The following is an 18,433-nucleotide window of genomic DNA, read 5'->3' on the forward strand; positions in this document are numbered from 1 at the left end:
CCCAGCTAATTTTTTATATTTTTAGTAGAAACGGGGTTTCACCATGTTGGCCAGGATGGTCCTAATATCTTGACCTCGTGATCCGCCCACCTTGGCCTCCCAAAGTGCTGGGATTATAGGCGTGAGCTACCGTGCCTGGGCTTAATCTAATTTCAATTACCAACTTTTATAACTTACAGGCTGTCATTGGGACATTTGGTCATTTTTGTTTTGTGGAGTCTAAAATTAACTGACATTTAAAAGGTAAATATCCAGTAACAAAATCAGACACAAACTTCTACAATTTACCACAGTAAGTTACAAGTAAAAAATAAAAATATCACAAACACAAATCTTCAAAAACAGATAAAAACATGTCTGTATCCTATGCACTAAGCAGCAGTGGCAAATTTCTCCCTTTTGTACTAAAGTTTAAACAGAAGAAGGGAAACAGAGGGGCCCACCCTGACCCTGCTGGAGAAGCCCTGTGTGGGGCGCTAGCTCAGTGGCTTGGATTTTAAACCAGGCATTCCGACCCCTGTTAGCTGTTAGTAAAAGGCTGTGAACCAGAAATGTTATTTTGGCCATTAACATGCAAATAAGCACACCAAGTGTCCCAATTTCCTTGTATAATTCCATTTATCTACATAGTAGTAGCTTGAGAGAGCTCTGGGAACTAACCAAAAACTTCAGGGAGTACTGATATATGCAAAGATTTATATATACACGTATTTGTGTTTGCACTCACACTTCACACGCACACTAAATAAAGACTGAAGGCTCTTTCTGGTGCAGTAACTACTTGGAGAAGCCAGGCAAAATATAGTAAATCCTCAAAGTTGCTTCCAGATGAGTCCATAATCCAAAGAAGACTCACCTTTGGGCTTCTTCTTTTTGTTTTTCTAATTCTATGATCTTTCGCTCTTGTTCTTTCTGTTTCAGTCGTTCGGCCTCCATGGACTTTTGCTTCTGGAGTTGCTGCTTATTATGTATTTCTCTTAGTTCCTATAATTAACCGAAAAACAGCTCATGTAGTGACATGAGTGACAAATACATCAACTATTTATCAGCATGCAACATTTCATAGTGGGAAGCCTAGGACACTTAGGAGATAACGTTTCAGAGTTGGAAAAAGTCAACTTGGAAAGCTAAAATCACACCACATTTTGACATGACTGATTTCCAAAGGCCACTTCAGATTACATTCTAATGAGCCATACACATTATACCATTTTCCATGATCTGCTCTAGAAGAAACCTGCTAGCGAAGGGCAGGAGGGGAGCTCTACTGATAAGGCTCAGCAATCATAATGGAACGTAACCAGTTCCAAGATATGGTGAGGATCATGAATAAAACTTAAGCTTCTTTTGATTATCAATCAACAGCAACCTCTACTGACTTTGAAAATACACATGCCTCTTCTTCACTCATACCTCCATTCAAACCTCACCTCCACCTTTCACTAAGCTGCCTTAGAACAAATGGACATCTCTTTGCTACTCAATTCTTTGACCTCAATTCTTCCCCCAAGGGTCTATTATCTTCAAATTACACCTCTTCCAGAGCATCTTTTCTTACTAAATTTATCCTTCAAGTTGCTAACTGCCCCAAACTAAACCAGCAATCAGGTTGAAAGTAAAAAGCTATAATTTGATGATGACTACCTTGGATCCAATTTCCTCACTTGATACTAGCTGCAGGAATAGCAGTAATTTCCTTAGCAGGCTACTGAAAATAAAATGCATTCTATGATATTTAAAGTACTCGAGTGACAAGTTTAAACACCTGAAAATATGAAGAACAAGGAAATGTCTGCTGAGGAAGAAACTCCCTGATTCCACAGAAATCAAATGGTCACCAATAGATTGAGTCACTGAAACTCACCTTACTTGGGCCAACAATAAATTAGATGAGTCAAAGTGCCCAGTAGAGCCAAGGTATCTTTCCAGTTGATTTCTTGATCTAACCAGGGCTGGTCCTCCCAGTACATGGCCCAGTGATCTCTATGGGGAGATTTAAGGACTAAGATTTGCCCTGTCTTCTCTCATTTTTCTCACTGGCGAGACTAGATGGGCAGGTTTCTTCCAGACCCTAAAATTCCTACCTTTAGATTCATTCAGAGATTGAAAAACAAAGATAGACCATTTGTCTGTAGAAGGTCAGTATTAAAATATGCACTTGTTACTGGAAAAAAATTCTAAGGGTTAGGCTAACCTTTTCCTACTAATTTTGCTAAGGTTAAAGTTAAAATGCATATACAAATGTTTTATAAACTGTAAGTGACACTGAGTGGCTTTAAAAGAGAACAATGAGATAAAAGAAAAAGTTTAACTGGAGATTAGGAGGCTGGGGGAGGTACTTAGGAAGAGGAAGGCATGGGAGGAAAAGGGGAAGGGGAAAGGGGGAAGAAGGAAAAAAAGGAAAGGAAGGAAGGGGGAAGGAGGGAAAAGAAGGGAGTAAGGGACTTCAGTGGGGAACCTAGCAGATGACACTGGGAATATCCAGGCAGGACACAGCAGGAAAAGGTACCTTTGTAAGGCACAAATTGGACTGCTCCCTATGGCAGCAGAACTGACATGTGGAACAGAGGAAAGGGGAAAAGAAGTCTAAGACTGGGAAGCAATGATGAAGTCTCACACTGACTGTTTAAAGTGCTGAGATCAGAAAATCAACCCTAGGGAGAAAGAAGTCCATTTTTCATCATCTTTCTCACTGCCATACCAAGGGATGTAAAACTTAAGTGTTAAAAAATCAGCAGTATTGGTTTTCTTAGTAACCCGGAATCAAGAATAACTAGTAATCAGTAATAATATGAGTGAAAATTTCATTTTCAAAACCATCAAATTCTTAAATAGGTTCAGAAAAAATAATTTACAGCCAAAGACTATACTTAAAAGGTCTTTTAAGTATTCCCACAGAACTGGGAATCAAGAAACCAGGATTCTAATCTCAGGTCCCTGACATGAGCTGGCAGATCAATCAGAATAGATGATTTTTAGGTGTTCTTCAAGTTTGGGGATCTGTTAAATCTTAGACATTGTTCATCACATGAGTATTTATTTATTTCAGTGTCTGTTTTATTTGGAATTTTATTTCTAACTGCAAGAATGAGTGAAAAAAGCATAAGCAAAATAACCCTGAGCTGAAATTAAATACAAAGGAGTAAGAAATGATGGAAGAGAAATAACATTTCAGTTTGATGTTCAGGAATCTGATTATATATTAAATAAAGAAAAGTCCTTATTTCATCCAGGAAAAAATGTATTTATGAGTGTATTCAAAATATTCAACAACAGGTACTGCACAACCAGAATGGACACTGGCCATGATGTATCAACATACCATAATAGATAGCCCATAGGCCCAAATGAAGATTTTTCATTTCCCCCCAAGAATTACACTGCACATTTCCTTTCTATACTAGGCTCTTGTAACTGGATATGGATTTATAGATCACTGATTAGCAGATGCAAGTAAAGCTAGTAATACATTAGGAGGCACTATAAAATTGAAAAACTTGTAAGAAAAAGTGATTTTGAAGAATACAGAAAAAAAATCCTACCTATGACACAGTTTCAAAAATCATTTTTAAATGTATCAAATACATTAAAAAGATGTTCAAATTTTTTAAAAACACTTGTTTTTGAGTTTAGCAGCGTTTGAACCAATCTTAGGAACTGATTATGTCAGCTGCAGTTTCAAGTACCTCCAAGGAATGGAGCTTGCAGGAACTGTAAAAAATAGATGACAAATAAGCTAACAGAAGGCTCTGGCACCTTATGATCCAGATTTAAAGATGGCAGGGTTTTTCTATAATTTCCTTCGTCCAAGTCAAACACTGCTGAGATACACAGTTGTAAGGAAATCAACGTGCTGCCCAGAGGCAGGCATTCTGGGTCTTCTCTTTTCTTGGACTTAGGAGTTTACTATGGCATGAATCAAAATAAGCAGAACATGGATGATTTCTAAGTTGATAAGCTTTTTAAAAAGTTGAACTTCCGAGAAGGCAATCTATAGGATGAAGAAATATACTCTTAAAAAAATGAGTGAATGGCTCTCCTTCCTTCGCCACACCCAGTCACTTCACATAGGGGAGCAGATGGATACACTATTCTCTCATTCTTTTCCATACTATTAAAGAGACTCAAGTACTGTTACAGTTATTAAGAAGTATTCTTTTAACTCTTTCAGAAAAAAAAAAATTCAAAGAGACAAACAAATCTGTTATCATTAAATTAGGTATCTAGGAAATGAGCAAATTATTGGGGGAAATGGCTAACAAAAATTTCATCACACTGAAAGTATCAACTTTTCCTGGTAGGCAGATTGATTAAAATGACTCTGCAAATTCTATTAAATCCACATGGAATTTGTCACAGTTATTTCCCTACAACAGAAAGAAAACAAACAAGAAATTACCACGTATCAAAAGTCAGTATCTCACTTGTTCTTCCTAAAATTAAGTGATTTTTTTCTAAAACCAGTAACTCTACAAAAACATGTTTCTTGGCTGGGAATTAATCTAGCAATATAGTACAGAGTGTACAACTTTGATTTTTCTTTTATGAATTCTATTCAAGTGTATGGTATGTTTTACACTAGGTAGAGTATGTAATAATTTGATGTTATCTTCCAATAAAACATAATTACAGTACTTTCTTAAATAAGAAATTAAGTAGTCAAGAAATTTTAGCTGCATGTAACAAATACTTATGCAGGAAAAAATAAAACTATAAAATGTGTAGTATGTATACTACACACATATACTAAATATTAAAATAAGGTTTTTTTAAAATCACAAACAATTTATGCAGAATTATGAAGATACAGAATTTCCTAACCAGGTTCCATGAATAAGCTTCAGCCCTGTGGACACTACGTTGCATGCAGACTTGGAGTATATGGGCATTTTTCTGGTGGAGAAAGCTCACAGTTTTTATTAATATCAAGGGGTCTGTGTTCAAAAACAGCTCATGAACTACAATAAAAAATTATTGGCATATCAAGATTCTGTTTTGTATTAGTTAAGATAAATGAAAATCAACTTGCTTTTAATTTTCTTCCCTAGACCAAAGAGGGAAAAGTCACTTATTTCCCCTAAAGAACTAAGTTATTTGAACCATAAAACATCTTCGGACATCCTATGGCATAGAGTCCAAGTATTTCAAAAGCAATCTGTTTGACAAATTGAATACCCAAGAAGATCCAACTATTTTTCCCCTGAGAAATGTGGCTGAAGTTTACTGAATATGGTTGTTCTGCTGCTATGCTAAAAGGCACAGAATCAATAATAACTGTGACTGTTTCTCCTTCATCTGGTCTTAGAGACACTCAAAAATACATGTATTATGTGAAACAATATTACTTGAAACATGAAGTACCATGCACCTGAACAATATATATAGGAGTCCTTTGAAGAGAAAAAAATTAACTAGCAACAGGGGTCTATGAAAGGAGACTAGCAGTTAATGGAAATTTATTTGCTGATTTAGATATTTAACTTTTTTGAAGGATTTTGCTTTTGGTTCGCCTCAGGATGTCTCTTGGAAATGAGAGACAAAAACAAATATAACTTAATTACTTAAAATTCATGAACTCAACAACATAAATCAAGACAAAATTATTTAGCTCACATATACCATTTATAATAATAATCATACTGTTAATATTATATTGTTTATATTGACTTCATAAAAAATGATGTAGCTACCAGCATCAAAAATTTCAGGTGTTTATCTGTAATATCATATCCATAAAAAGTCCGAAGTGCTTTTCCGTAAATAAACATTATTTCTCACCTAGGGATAATATGTAGTACACAATATCAAAACTCATAGAAGGCCTCTGGAGTTTTAAAATATATTAACTTTTTCAAATTAGGTGGCTGTGAAACAAATCAAGAGCTATTAAAGAAAGCCAGTTAATAAACCCCATGAGGTGAGAACTTGTGCCTGGATGGAAAATTTTGAAAAATAACGATTTCAGAACACAGAAATTATACCCAAATCAAGGTAAACTGATAGCCCATTTATCATAAAATTATAAATTTATTCATTCATTTAAAACATGTATTTATTTAGAGACAGGGTCTCACTATGTTGTCCAGGCTGGAGTATAGTGGCTATTCACAGGCACGATCATAGCCTTGATCGTCTGGCTTCATGTGATCCTCCCACCTCAGCCTCCAGAGATACATGCCATTGTACCAGGCTACGTTTATTCATTCTTGATGCATTAAAAGTGAGAGGACTACACAGAAAAAGATAGATATACTGACTGGTTATTTATCTATTTATTTGAGATGGATGGTGTCTTGCTCTGTTGCCCAGGCTGGAGTGCAGTGGCATGATCTCAACTCTCTGCAACCTGTGCCTCCCTAGTTCAAGTGATTCTCCTGCTTCAGCCTCCCAAGTAGCTGGGATTACAGGTGCGTGCCACCACACCCGGACAATTTTTGTATTTTTAGTAGAGACGGGATTTTGCCATGTAGGCCAGGCTGGTCTCAAATTCCTGACCTCAAGTGATCCACTCGCCTCGACCTCCCAAAGTGCTGAGATTATAGGCATGAGCCACCACACCTGGCTTGATTATTTAAATTCTGAAACGGGATATACTGTTTGAAAACATGCTCAAATATTTAAATTTGAAGTCAATATTTAACAAAATGATAAGACTATTTCCCATGGCACAAAATGGTAGTCAACGTATCACAAGTGCTAAGGGAGATTGGAGCAAGGTGTATGTGTGGAAGGCGGTGGGCAGAAGAGCTAGAAGCTCCTCTCCTCTCTGCAATAGGAATAGGTAATTAGACACCCTCCACCATGAGGCTTTGGGAAGTACCCTTGGGAAATATTACCAGAAAGAGAAAACTGATTCCAGTTTGTCCTAAAAAATCTGAATTTCCCTCAAAGTGTCTGCTTTAGTCACAAAGTAATATTCCATTAAGAGAAGAAAGGATTGTTTCAAAAGATTGGGTTCTTCTTAACCCTTTCCCAAATTACCTTTTATTAAATTTTTATTAACTTAAAAAGAAAAAAACCCCATGCTATAACTAAAAAACTCAACCAACCAGCTTACTGGTATGGCACAGAATCTGACAAGTGAGAGTTAGAGAATTTTATTACTTCCATGCAGAAGAGGTCTTTTTCAAAGGATCATATATGTAAAAATAAAATTTTTGCTTGAACAAAATGAAAGAAGCAAACAATACTAATTATGAGAAAGCAACACTGCTGTTTGAATTCATACTGATTTCTCTCGCTGTCTCTGTGCCTCCTCTGAGTCTTTCTCCTTCCTTCATTGTTTCTCTTCACAAGCATTTTTTTTCCCTGACTTCTTACTCTGTTCTGCAGTTCTTTCTCCAACTCTTTTCTTTTTTCCTCTCGTTGCTAAACATTTTGCCTTTCACTGCCTTCATAATGAATGAGCCTCCCATGAAAGCAAGTGTCTGAAACCAAGAGTATAAAGGCTTTAGTTAAGCAAACAACCTCATTTACTATAACGGGCCTTCTCATTTCAACATCGATTCAGTTCTTAGGAGCAATTTTTAGAACAGGTAGTATTATGGGGATAATTTATATTTCTAACAGCCTCTTGTGTCTAATTTTAGAAGCTTGAATTTCCCAAGTATACTAAGGAATTAAAACATAATTGTGAATTAGTCTTAAATACTCAAATTTTGCTAGAAAATAAAATGCTATAGACATTTGGAATAGTATACTGACCATAGTATGTCTCTCATGATGGAAATATGCACATGACCCAAATAATAACGGAGCGCTTTCACATTTTTGCAGACAAGCTCAAATTCAATGATCTAAAATGCTTGTTAAAAAGATAAAACTACAGTATACAGTACCTTGTCCAGCTTGTAAATCAGTTTACACCACCATACACCCACGCAACTCGTCAATAGGAAAGAATCAATCATACTCCAAGATTAATAATAACTAATAATTAACTTTTATAAAGAAGGCTTAGTACTTCATGGTAAATGCTATCTTAGACACTGAGCACTCATCTGCGCAGGGAAAACTGAAGCACAGAGCTGGAGATGGTTCATCATTCTTAGTCTGAGAAAGATGTGCATTGCCTGAGTAGGGCATGGAGACCTTTAGAAAGAAGTCTAAGTGGATGACGCAGCCCAGGAGAACTGCCAGGCACTGCAACACTGCCTCCTCCATTGCCACTGACTGGAAGAAAGAAATGCTCAAATGTAAACGGCCATTCACATTAGGACTTGTCCAGTACACACTGACTAGACAGGAATCAACAAGGACTCAACTTTTCAACATGAAACATAAAATCTAGCCCCGTTGGGTGTTGGATTCTCCTTATTTGACCTCTTAAAGGAGCCTGGAAAACTACAAGCTGTACTCTGTGCTGCTGCTCCATGTTAGAGCTAAGACATTAAAATATGGAACATTAGGCTGTCAGTGCCAAGGAAAAGTGCTATAATAACTACTGACATCACCAAGGTGAAGGTCAAGTCAGGTGCCACTGTCCAAAAAGTCCTGGCAGTAATGTTAGTTAACACTTGTTTGAATCATAATTTTATACCTATAGGTAAGCACTGTGTGTAAGAAAAACAACTACCCTTTTGGTACACAGAGTCTCCAAAAAAGTTGGGAGTTTTAATTTTCGTGTAAACTGAAGTGAAAGTCATAGATAATAATTTTAAATTGTTGTTTCTAGAATGTGGATTTGAGAAGACTACTGAACTGATTTCTTAATAAGGTATTTGTTACATACACAACACATTTTAAAAGCAGAAATTTATGGTAAATAAATTTTATCCACTGAATTCAAACTATTTTAAGATGTACTAATTCATGCTAGCAATAATCACAATACAATTAATTATTCCTGGTTAATTCACTGTTCAAATATTTCATTTGATAATCAAAAACCTAAAATTTCCCATGCATATCAAGGGCAGCATAAGTACAAAGGCTGCCAGTTGGGGAATTTGCAGCGCAAGAGCTTCAATATTTCAGGGTGCTATCGTTTCTCTTCTCCCACCCTCCCTGTTTTTACAGACTTATTTACAACCCAAAAGCAAACTTTATTTGCTACAGTAAGATTCCTGTTTCCTTTCTCAAGTAATTATTGGTTTGGGTGGTAAATAGAAAGATATTTATGCCTTAGGATTTTTTTGGAATATATAAATGTGACACCTACAAGGTAAATATCTATTAAAATGCATGGAAAAACAGCCTTTTTTGAAAACAAAAAATAAGCCTTTAATTTCCAAGGATTATGCAGAAATTTAAAGGCCCATGACTTTGAACGTGGAGCCATTTAACAGAAGACCACAATTGTAATTATGCCTTCTGTTTTCAATAGGTTGCTTCCTATACGAAACAAATACCTATTAACCTGTAACTTTTTCCTCTTTAATTAATGCTTGGAGAATTTCTATCTTTGCTTATCAGATTCTGGGTAGGGAAGGGAGGAATTTAATTCTTCCTGAAGAAAATGGGAGAAATCCACAAAAGACAAATTAATCTGAGCAAGACATTCTAGAGGAAAGAACTAAATCAGATTGTATGTTAAAAGAAAAGGCAAGTATAAATGTATTCAGTTTTTTGACTAAATACGCTTCCTATACTTCCTAATAACTGTCTTATAACTCAGAATCTGGGCTGAACCAGGGTACGATTATTCCCTGTGTTATCTTTATATCTAAGAAACTGGACATAACTCTGAACATGCATCAAATGATTTACTGCAATTTACCCAAAATAGTGAGAATCAGTTTGTGTTAAATGTTATCCTCCTCTGTGGAGCCAGCCACTTAATACAGATTTAGTGTCCTGATCGACTCATTTTAAAATTCTGTACTCTGTAAGGTACTCCTCCAGTGTTTCTGTACTAATCTATAACGAGGGAATTGCATTTCCTTCTTCCAGGTGAACAATCTATGTGAACATGAAATACAAAAGAATCAGAAGCCCGAATTTCTTTTCTGTACTCTCCAGCTGGCTTCCTTTAAGGAAAGGAAGGTTTAGGATACAGCAAATTCACACCACCAGGTTAGATGTGTGAAATGACACATCCCAGGAAGGTAGAAGTAATTTTTGCATCATCAGTGTGGATGCTCTAAAGGCCCTGCTGATCAAGAGGGACACTGAAGAAATTCCAAGGGTCACGAGGCTGGCTCTGCCTGGTCTGTCTCATCATCCTAGAAAACACAGTTGCTAACGGACACATGCTCTAAGGTTAGAAAAAAGTACTTCATTTTCCAGTGTGGCTACAACAAAGAAAAGTGGGCAAATGACACTTAAGAGACTAAATGATAAATCCGTCTCTGAGTTGTCTCAATCAAATTCTACAAATCTTTTGATTCTCCAATTTAACTGTTTGCTTTGGTTTTACCAAGTTTGAGAGGAATACTAGAGATAATAAGCATAACACAACATATTAACTAAGTCCTCCAAATGCGTGTTACATAACAAAACAATATAGTTATACTGACCTGTGATTTGTTTATTGTTTTGTTTGTTTGTTTTTTGAGACAGGGTCTCACTCTGTTGCCCAGGCTGGAGTGCAGTGGCACAATCATGGCTCACTGCAGCCCTGACCTCCCAGACTCTAGTGATTCTCCAACCTCAGCTTCCCAAGTAGCTGGGACTACAGGCGCATGCCACCATACCCGACTAATTCTGGTATTTTTTTTCTTTCTTCTTTTTTTTTTTTTTTTTTTTTTTTAGTAGAGACAGAGTTTCACCCTTTTGCCCAGGCTGGTCTTGAATTCCTGAGCTCAAGTGATCCACCTGCCTCCCAAAGTGGTGGGATTACAGGCACACGCCACTGCACCTGGCCTGACCTGTGATTTTTAAACTCATCTTATTAATTTAAATTTAAAGTTAATAAGAGAAGGCCAAAATTAAAATTAAAAAACAAGAAGAAATATTCTTATTTAAAAATAAGTATATTTGGAAAAAGGGCTAGTGGAAAGGGGGGCTAAAATTAGCCTTTATATAAGAAACTCTGTGATGCTGAAAGCAGCCATACTCAATTAAACAAAGTAGGGGTGACTCACCACATAATAAGGGTGTTCTCTTTAGTAATGGCAACAGCAATTCAATCACCAAAATTATTTAATCTACAGATCTTCTAGACATTTATCAAAAGTCTCTCACTAGAGTATCATTTTCTAATACCTGAACCTTGTTTTGGGGAGTCAAATTTCTAGAAAAAGAATCTTAATGTGAAGGCACAAATCTGGACTACTACCTGGGTTCAGAAGATAGCTTAATATTTAACAGTTTATATCCCAAGAGACTATTAAAAAGCAATGTAGGTTTTGCAACAGTGCTATTTTCTTTTTTTTTTTTTTTTGCCTATAAAAGAGACAAGTGACAATGAAAGTTAATGTGAGCATGTTTTAATTGAACTTAATCTTTTTTGTTTTTTTTGTTTTTAATTGTACTTATTCTTGAGATGGTTAATTTACAGCTGTACTTCCAATACTGACATACCACACATAATCATATATGCATGAATATAGAACATATATAGTGTACACACATATACACACTGTGTAAGCATGAAAGCAAAGTGAAGAAAAACACTAAGTTGGCTCAAATAATATTTCCCCTAAGAGCACTTTCCTGGAATTGTACAATTGAGAAAAGATCATTACCTAATACTCTGAAAGAACAGCACACATACCTCCAACTCAGATGTCTAGACAATTTGGCCTAGAATCTCAATCCAAAGGTCAACTATTATAAAAGTTTCAAATATAATTTCTAATTTTTAATTTTGTTTTTAGAATTAAAGAATAGGAGTTTTACTTCTTCCTACTGTCAAAAGCTGAATTGGCCAGAGTCAAGTATAAAGAATTTTAAGTTAGATAAGGAAAACAAATATTGGGAGGGGAAAAAAGTATAACATCCAATTTCTTATAAGAATAACAAAAACGTTAATATCTACATACATCTAAAGTAGTATATGACTGTTTACAGGAAATAAACTGTGTTGTGATTTTAAGAATTAACATTCTTTTTTTTCTTTTTTTTTTTTTTCTGAGATGGAGTCTCGCTCTGTCACCCAGGCTGGAGTGCAGTGGCGCGATCTCGGCTCACTGCAAGCTCCGCCTCCCGGGTTCACGCCATTCTCCTGCCTCAGCCTTCCAAGTAGCTGGGACTACAGGCGCCCACCACCTCGCCTGGCTAATTTTTTTTGTATTTTTAGTAGAGATGGGGTTTCACCGTGTTAGCCAGGATGGTCTCCATCTCCTGACCTCGTGATCCACCCGCCTCGGCCTCCCAAAGTGCTGGGATTACAGGTGTGAGCCACCACGCCCAGCCAATAATGAACATTCTTAAGATGATACAGTTGTAAAGTTAAATCAGAAACACCAAATCTGAAAGAGGCTGTGATCTAACCATTTTACATTTCCTCAGAGTTTTGGCATTTTCCCAATTTTACTGTGCAAATGTGACAAAACCATACACCACTTCTGCCACAAGAGACAAAAGCAATTACTCCACTAAAACAGTAAGATTTAAAAATGTGAGGTAACAAAATAAAGATCTACATTTAAGCGCAATGAAGATAAGAAGTGGCAGAAAAATTCTTAGTTTTAAAAAACAATCCCTTTTAATAGTATTCAAAGAACATAAGAGAGATAAAGCTTTTGGAATCAACTTGATGTGATCGCAAACAGACAAAAGAATGGAGATGTGTCAAAATACAATTCAGGTTAAAAATAGATGTCATGCTGGGGCCACTCATTCAGCCCTAATTTATAGATGCCAAATTCATTTTTGTATTTTCAAGGAGAAAAGTGCAATTTAGATTGTCTCACAATGGCATAATAAATTTTTCTGCCTGCGATTAAGTAGCAACTAATCATTTGGACAGTTAAAAAAATTAAAGGGTAGGACATACATGTAGGCACACATAGAAGAGTTACCTTCAGCTGATTATTGAAAGTATCAATCTCCTGTAGTTTTGATCTAGTTTCTTTCTCCACTTCATCCAGTTGGTCTCGTAGCTGCTGCCGAGCTAGTTCTTTTGCTTCTAAGGCTCTTTTAAGTGTAACAAGTGAATCTCCTATTTTAGAAAAACATTGCAAAGATAAGAACAACTTTAATTTGCAGTGAGGAAAATGTTTTTTAATGTTCTCATTTCATTTAAGGAAATTCTTGCTGGTTATAAAATAAGAGAAGGCCAGGCACGGTGGCCTATGCCTGTAATCCCAGCACTTTGGGAGACCAAAGCGGGCAGATCACCTGGGGTCAGGAGTTCAAGACCAGCCTGGCCAATATAGTGAAACACCATCTCTACTAAAAATACAAAAACTAGCTGGGTGTGGTGGCGTGCACCTGTAATCCCAGCTACTTGGGACTCTTGAACCCGGGAGGCGGAGGTTACAGTGGGTCGAGATTGCACCACGGCACTCTAGTCTGGGGGACAGAGCGAGACTCCATCACAAAAAAAGAAAGAAAAAAGAAAAGGCCAACTTTAAAAATAAAACACCTACTGTGCAAACTGTTCTGCTGAACTTGTTTTAATTGGTCATTGAGTATCTGTTTTTCTGGAATAAGTCTTCCAAGCATTTGCTGAGATTCCTGGGAAGGAAGGAGGAAAACAGTAATGAATGACAGGGAAGGCTACCATGTCTACATTAAGATCCAGGCAGAGCTTAAGTCAGTTTTCTCAGACTCTTCCCAAATCCTGTAAGGTGAAGCTGCATTTAATCGTTAGTGAGGTGAGGCTCCTGCTTTCTTGCCAATAAATTAACTGTTTGCCAAATGCTTTTCCCTAAAATAAAGTTAAGACAGAGATAGCTTCCCTGATATTTCTTACATTTTTGTTGACTTACTGGATATTTATGAGCTTCAAAAAATGTACATTAAGTACTACTCCACAGAGATAAATTGAAGTAATGATCTTCCAATGGCACTGGGATCAAATGCAAATGCAGTGATCCTACTGTTTGTAAACTCACTCAGTGGTCTAAATAGGAATTATCTTATTACTCTGTCCTGAACTTTGATACTTACTAAGGCTGAACTTAGGTTTACCATATACCTGAAGTTGGAAACAGAAATCAAAGATTTTTAACAACTAGACTCTTAGCTGCTATATATATTTTTCCACCACACTGGATGGAATTTTAAACAGGTACACAAGTTTTGAAGCAACTATTTTTTTAACTGACACAAGAAAAAAGTTAAGCCACACTGCACAGGCCATTTGAATTTTTGTGGTTAACTTGCCAAGCATAGTATTTGCTTAAATTTAGCTGAAAATATCCTGTATAGTTTCTGCACATTTCAGTAAATGGCAGCCTTCCTAGGTTATAATAAAGAATATTTGACTCTTATTTTTACCTTGATAAAAAATGAACTCTATATATTGAGTTTTTGTTTGAAAAACTCAAAATGCCTAAATTAAAATTTTTCATCAGAAGCTAAAAAACCATCCATTTTGGAATAACCACCTTTAGATACAGACTGGCTTATGTAGAATAAATCTCTGTAATGTATGTCTAAATGGTAGAAAGAGTTAACTCAATAGCAAGAATTTAGAAGCATCTTCTCCTATGAATAATCCATAACAGGAAAAAAAAAAATCTTGATAAAACAGAATACACATATCAGATCTGACTTATCTCCAAGGCAAGTATCTGCTAATCCCTGTACAGAAAGGAAACCAATACCTCATTACCTACTACGTACTTTTCTTTCTTCAAAGAATGTTTTTTTTCACTTCATTACATTTTGGGGAATCCTGATTTTTATCATATTATCAATAAGTGAACATTCTAAGCATCAATCTTAAATAATAAAAATTGTACTTGGTCATATAGTATTAGGTGATAATACTTAGATAAATAAACCCATGGCCTTCATCCTTAAATTTTCCAGGAGAATATTTTATGAAACTTCACCTCAAGAGTTAATGAAAGACACTTAAAGAGAGTTAACACATAGAAAAATATACTTAGGCCAAGGTAGGCGGATCACCTGAGGTCAGGAGTTCGAGAACAGCCTGGCCAACATGGTGAAACCCCATCTCTACAAAAAATAGAAAAATCAGCTGGGTGTGGTGGCGTTTGCCTGTAATTACAGCTACTGGGGAGGTTGAGGCAGGAGAATCACTTGAACTCAGGAGGCGGAGGTTGCAGTGAGCCGAGATTGCGCCACTGCATTCCAGCCTGGGCAACAGTGAGACTCTGTCTCAAAAAAAAAAAAAAAAAAAAGAAAAGAAAAGAAAAACATACTTAAAAAGGTGCATGCATTTTGTAACATTTTAAAATAATTTCCAGCAATCAACTTCTGATACTTTTTACTTTACAAATCTCAAATTTCAAATGTATAAGAACGTTCTTAGGACTTCAAAGTACATGAAACAATAACTGAACAGAAATGAAAGGAAAATGGACAAATCCACAATGACCAAGATTTCAGTGTCCCACTCTCAGTAGCTAATAAAAGTAGCCACAAAATCAGTCAAGACATAGGAGACTTGAAGACCACCATGAATCAACTTGATCTAACTGACATTTAGGGGACATTCTACATAACTACAACAGTATGCACATTCTTTTCAAGTGCCCATAGAATATTCCCCAAGACAGATCATATGCTGAGCCATAAATCTCAATAAATGTGAAAGAATTAGAATAAATTACAAAGAAAATTTTAAAAAGATTTTGAATTGAATAAATATGAAAATGCAACATATTAAAAATTTGTGGGATATGGTAATGTCAGTGTTTAGATGGAAATTTAAAGCTTAAAATGTTTGTATCAAAAATGAAGAAAAGTCCAAAATCAATTATCTAAACTTCCTCCTTACGAAGCTCGACAAAAGAAAATTAAACCCCAAATAAGCAAATGGAAGAAACAAGAGAAAAAGAGCATAAATAAATAAAACAGAAAACAAACATACCACAGAGAAAAACAATAAAGCCAAGAGCTTATTAAAAAAATAAATCAATAAAGCCAAGAACTTATTTTTTAAAAATCAACAAACTCCAGATAGACTGATCAAGAAAAGGAGGAGGAGAGAGACAATAGGAGAAAGGAGAGAAGGGATTAGGAAGGAAAAGGAGGAGGAAGCAGGAAGACGGAGTGAGATGACACAAATTACCAATACCAGGAAAGAAAGAAGGGACATCACTATAGATACTACAGACTTGCATACAATAAGAGAATGTTATAAACAACTTTATACAAATAAATTTAATAATTTAGATAATATAAACAAATTCATTGACAGATACAAATAATCAAAACAGATTCAAGGAGAAAAAGAAAATCAGAATAGCCCTATACCCACTGAATACATTTTATAATTAAGTCTTACCACAAAGAAATTTCCAGGTCCAGAGGGCTTCACTGGTGAATGCCACCAAAATTTAAAAAAGAAATGCTATTTCAACACAAACATTTTTAGAAAATAGAGGAGGAAGGAATACTTTCCAACTCATTTTCTGAGGCCAGCATTACCCTGATATCAAAACTAGACAAGCATATTAGAAGAAAACTAAAAACCAATTATCTCTGTTGCATTGAATTCAACAGATTTAAAAAGATCCTTTAAAAAATAATACGAAATGGAATGTAGTGAAATATTTTAATAAAGGGTAATATACCATGATCAAAAGTGGTTTATCCCAAGAATGGAAGGCTGATTTAACATTCAAATGGCAATCCATGTAATTCATCATATTATCAAAATAAGAAAGAAAAATCATAATACTTATCTCAATAGATGCGGGAAAAAACATATGATCTAATTCAACACCCATTCATCATAAAAGCCTCAGCAAAAAGGGAAGCCCATCAACCTGATAAAAGGCATTTACAAGAACCCTGGTTAACACTATACTCAATGGTGAGAGAGCTTTCCTACATCGAGAGAGAACAAGGCTCTTCCCACTTCTATCCAATATAGTATGGGAGGTTCTGGTCAACAAAGTAAGACATACAAAGAAAGTCAGTTAAGCAATCACAGATATGAGGTCAATATACAAAAATAAATTCTATTTCCATATACTGGCACCAAACAACTGGAAACTAAAATAAAAATATGCAATATACAATAGCATCAAAAGCCACAAAATACTGAGGTATAAACTTTACAAAGTATATACAAGACTTAGACAGGGTAAACTATAAAACATTGCTGAGAGAAATTCATAACAACCTAAACAGAGATTTATGCCATAGATTTACTATTGCTAAGATGTCAAATCTTCCCAAATTGATTTATAAATTCAATGGAATTCCAACAAAATTCCAAGCATGTCTGTAAAAACTGATAAGCTGATTCTAAAATGTACATGAAAATGTTAAGGACCTAGAATAACCAAAAACAATTCTGAAAAAAGAAGAACAGTAACAGAGAATTCGTATCACCTGACTTCAAAAATTAGGTGTCGACAGAGTGAGATACTGGTAAAGGACAGACAGATCTAAAGAACAGAACAGAGTCCAGAATAGACCATTACAAATACGTTTAACCGATTTTCAACAAGCTACCAAGGTAACCCAATGGAAGAAAAGCCAGTGCTTTTAATAAATCGTGTTATAACAACTGTGTATCAGTATGTAAAAAAAAAAAACCTCAATCTTTACCCTAGATGCAAAAATCAACTTGAAATAGCTCATAGACCTAAACATACAAGATACAACTATGAAACTTAAAATTTTAAGTTTTTTTTTCCATTTATAAAAACTTATAAAACTTATTTTTTTTAAACCCCAAAAACTTCTAGAAGAAAATAAAATATCTGCGATCATGGGGTAGTCAAAGATTTCTTAGATAGAACATAAAAAGCATGAACACCAAAAGAAAAAAAATGGTAAACTGAACTTTATCAAAATTTAAAACTTCTGCCCTTTAAAAAATACCATTACAAAAATTAAACCCAAGCCAGATTGGGAGAGAATATTTGCAAAACATGTATCTGACAAATGACTTGTTAAGAACATAAAAATAACTTTTACAAATAAATAGTAAGACAAATAGTCCAATAAAAAATGGGCAAAAGATTTGTTCAGACACTTCAACAAAGATATGCAGTAAAAGATACTCGCCAATAAACATGTAAGATGATTCCTGACATCATTAGCCTTCAGGGAAATACAAATTGAATGATCAGAATGTAAAATGGTAGAAACTCTGTGCGGTTTGACAGTTCTCTTGCTTTTCTTTCTCTTCTTTTTTTTTTTTGAACAGGGTCTCATTCTGTGGCCCAGGCTGTCAGTGGCTCAATCATAGCTCACTGCATCCTCCAGCTCCTGGGCTCAAGTGGAACTCCTGCCTCAGGCAGGTACTACAGGTGAATGCCCCCATGCCAGCTAATTTTTAAATTTTTTTTATGTAGAGATGGGGTCTTGCTATGTTGCCCAGGCTGGTCTCAAATTCCTGGGCTCAGGCAATCCTCCTACCTTGCCCTCTCAAAGTATTGGGTTTACAGGTGTG

The 18,433-nt window shown here is 35.6% G+C and overlaps 1 protein-coding gene across 4 annotated transcripts in view; it reads right to left on the reverse strand.

The window, feature by feature from the left end:
- ITSN1 (intersectin 1) overlaps positions 1-18,433 on the reverse strand; it is a 242,715-nt gene that overhangs the window by 94,068 nt on the left and 130,214 nt on the right. For all 4 annotated transcript variants that reach the window (XM_023190769.2, XM_023190761.3, XM_023190748.3 and 1 more), the window contains 3 exons: positions 13,476-13,563; positions 12,906-13,045; positions 857-984 (listed from right to left, as the gene is read on the reverse strand). In XM_023190769.2, the coding sequence (XP_023046537.1) occupies positions 857-984; positions 12,906-13,045; positions 13,476-13,563 (356 nt within the window). The remainder of the gene's footprint in view (positions 1-856; positions 985-12,905; positions 13,046-13,475; positions 13,564-18,433) is intronic.

The sequence above is a fragment of the Piliocolobus tephrosceles genome, chromosome 19 (genome assembly GCF_002776525.5).
Source record: "Piliocolobus tephrosceles isolate RC106 chromosome 19, ASM277652v3, whole genome shotgun sequence".
NCBI lineage: Eukaryota > Metazoa > Chordata > Mammalia > Primates > Cercopithecidae > Piliocolobus > Piliocolobus tephrosceles.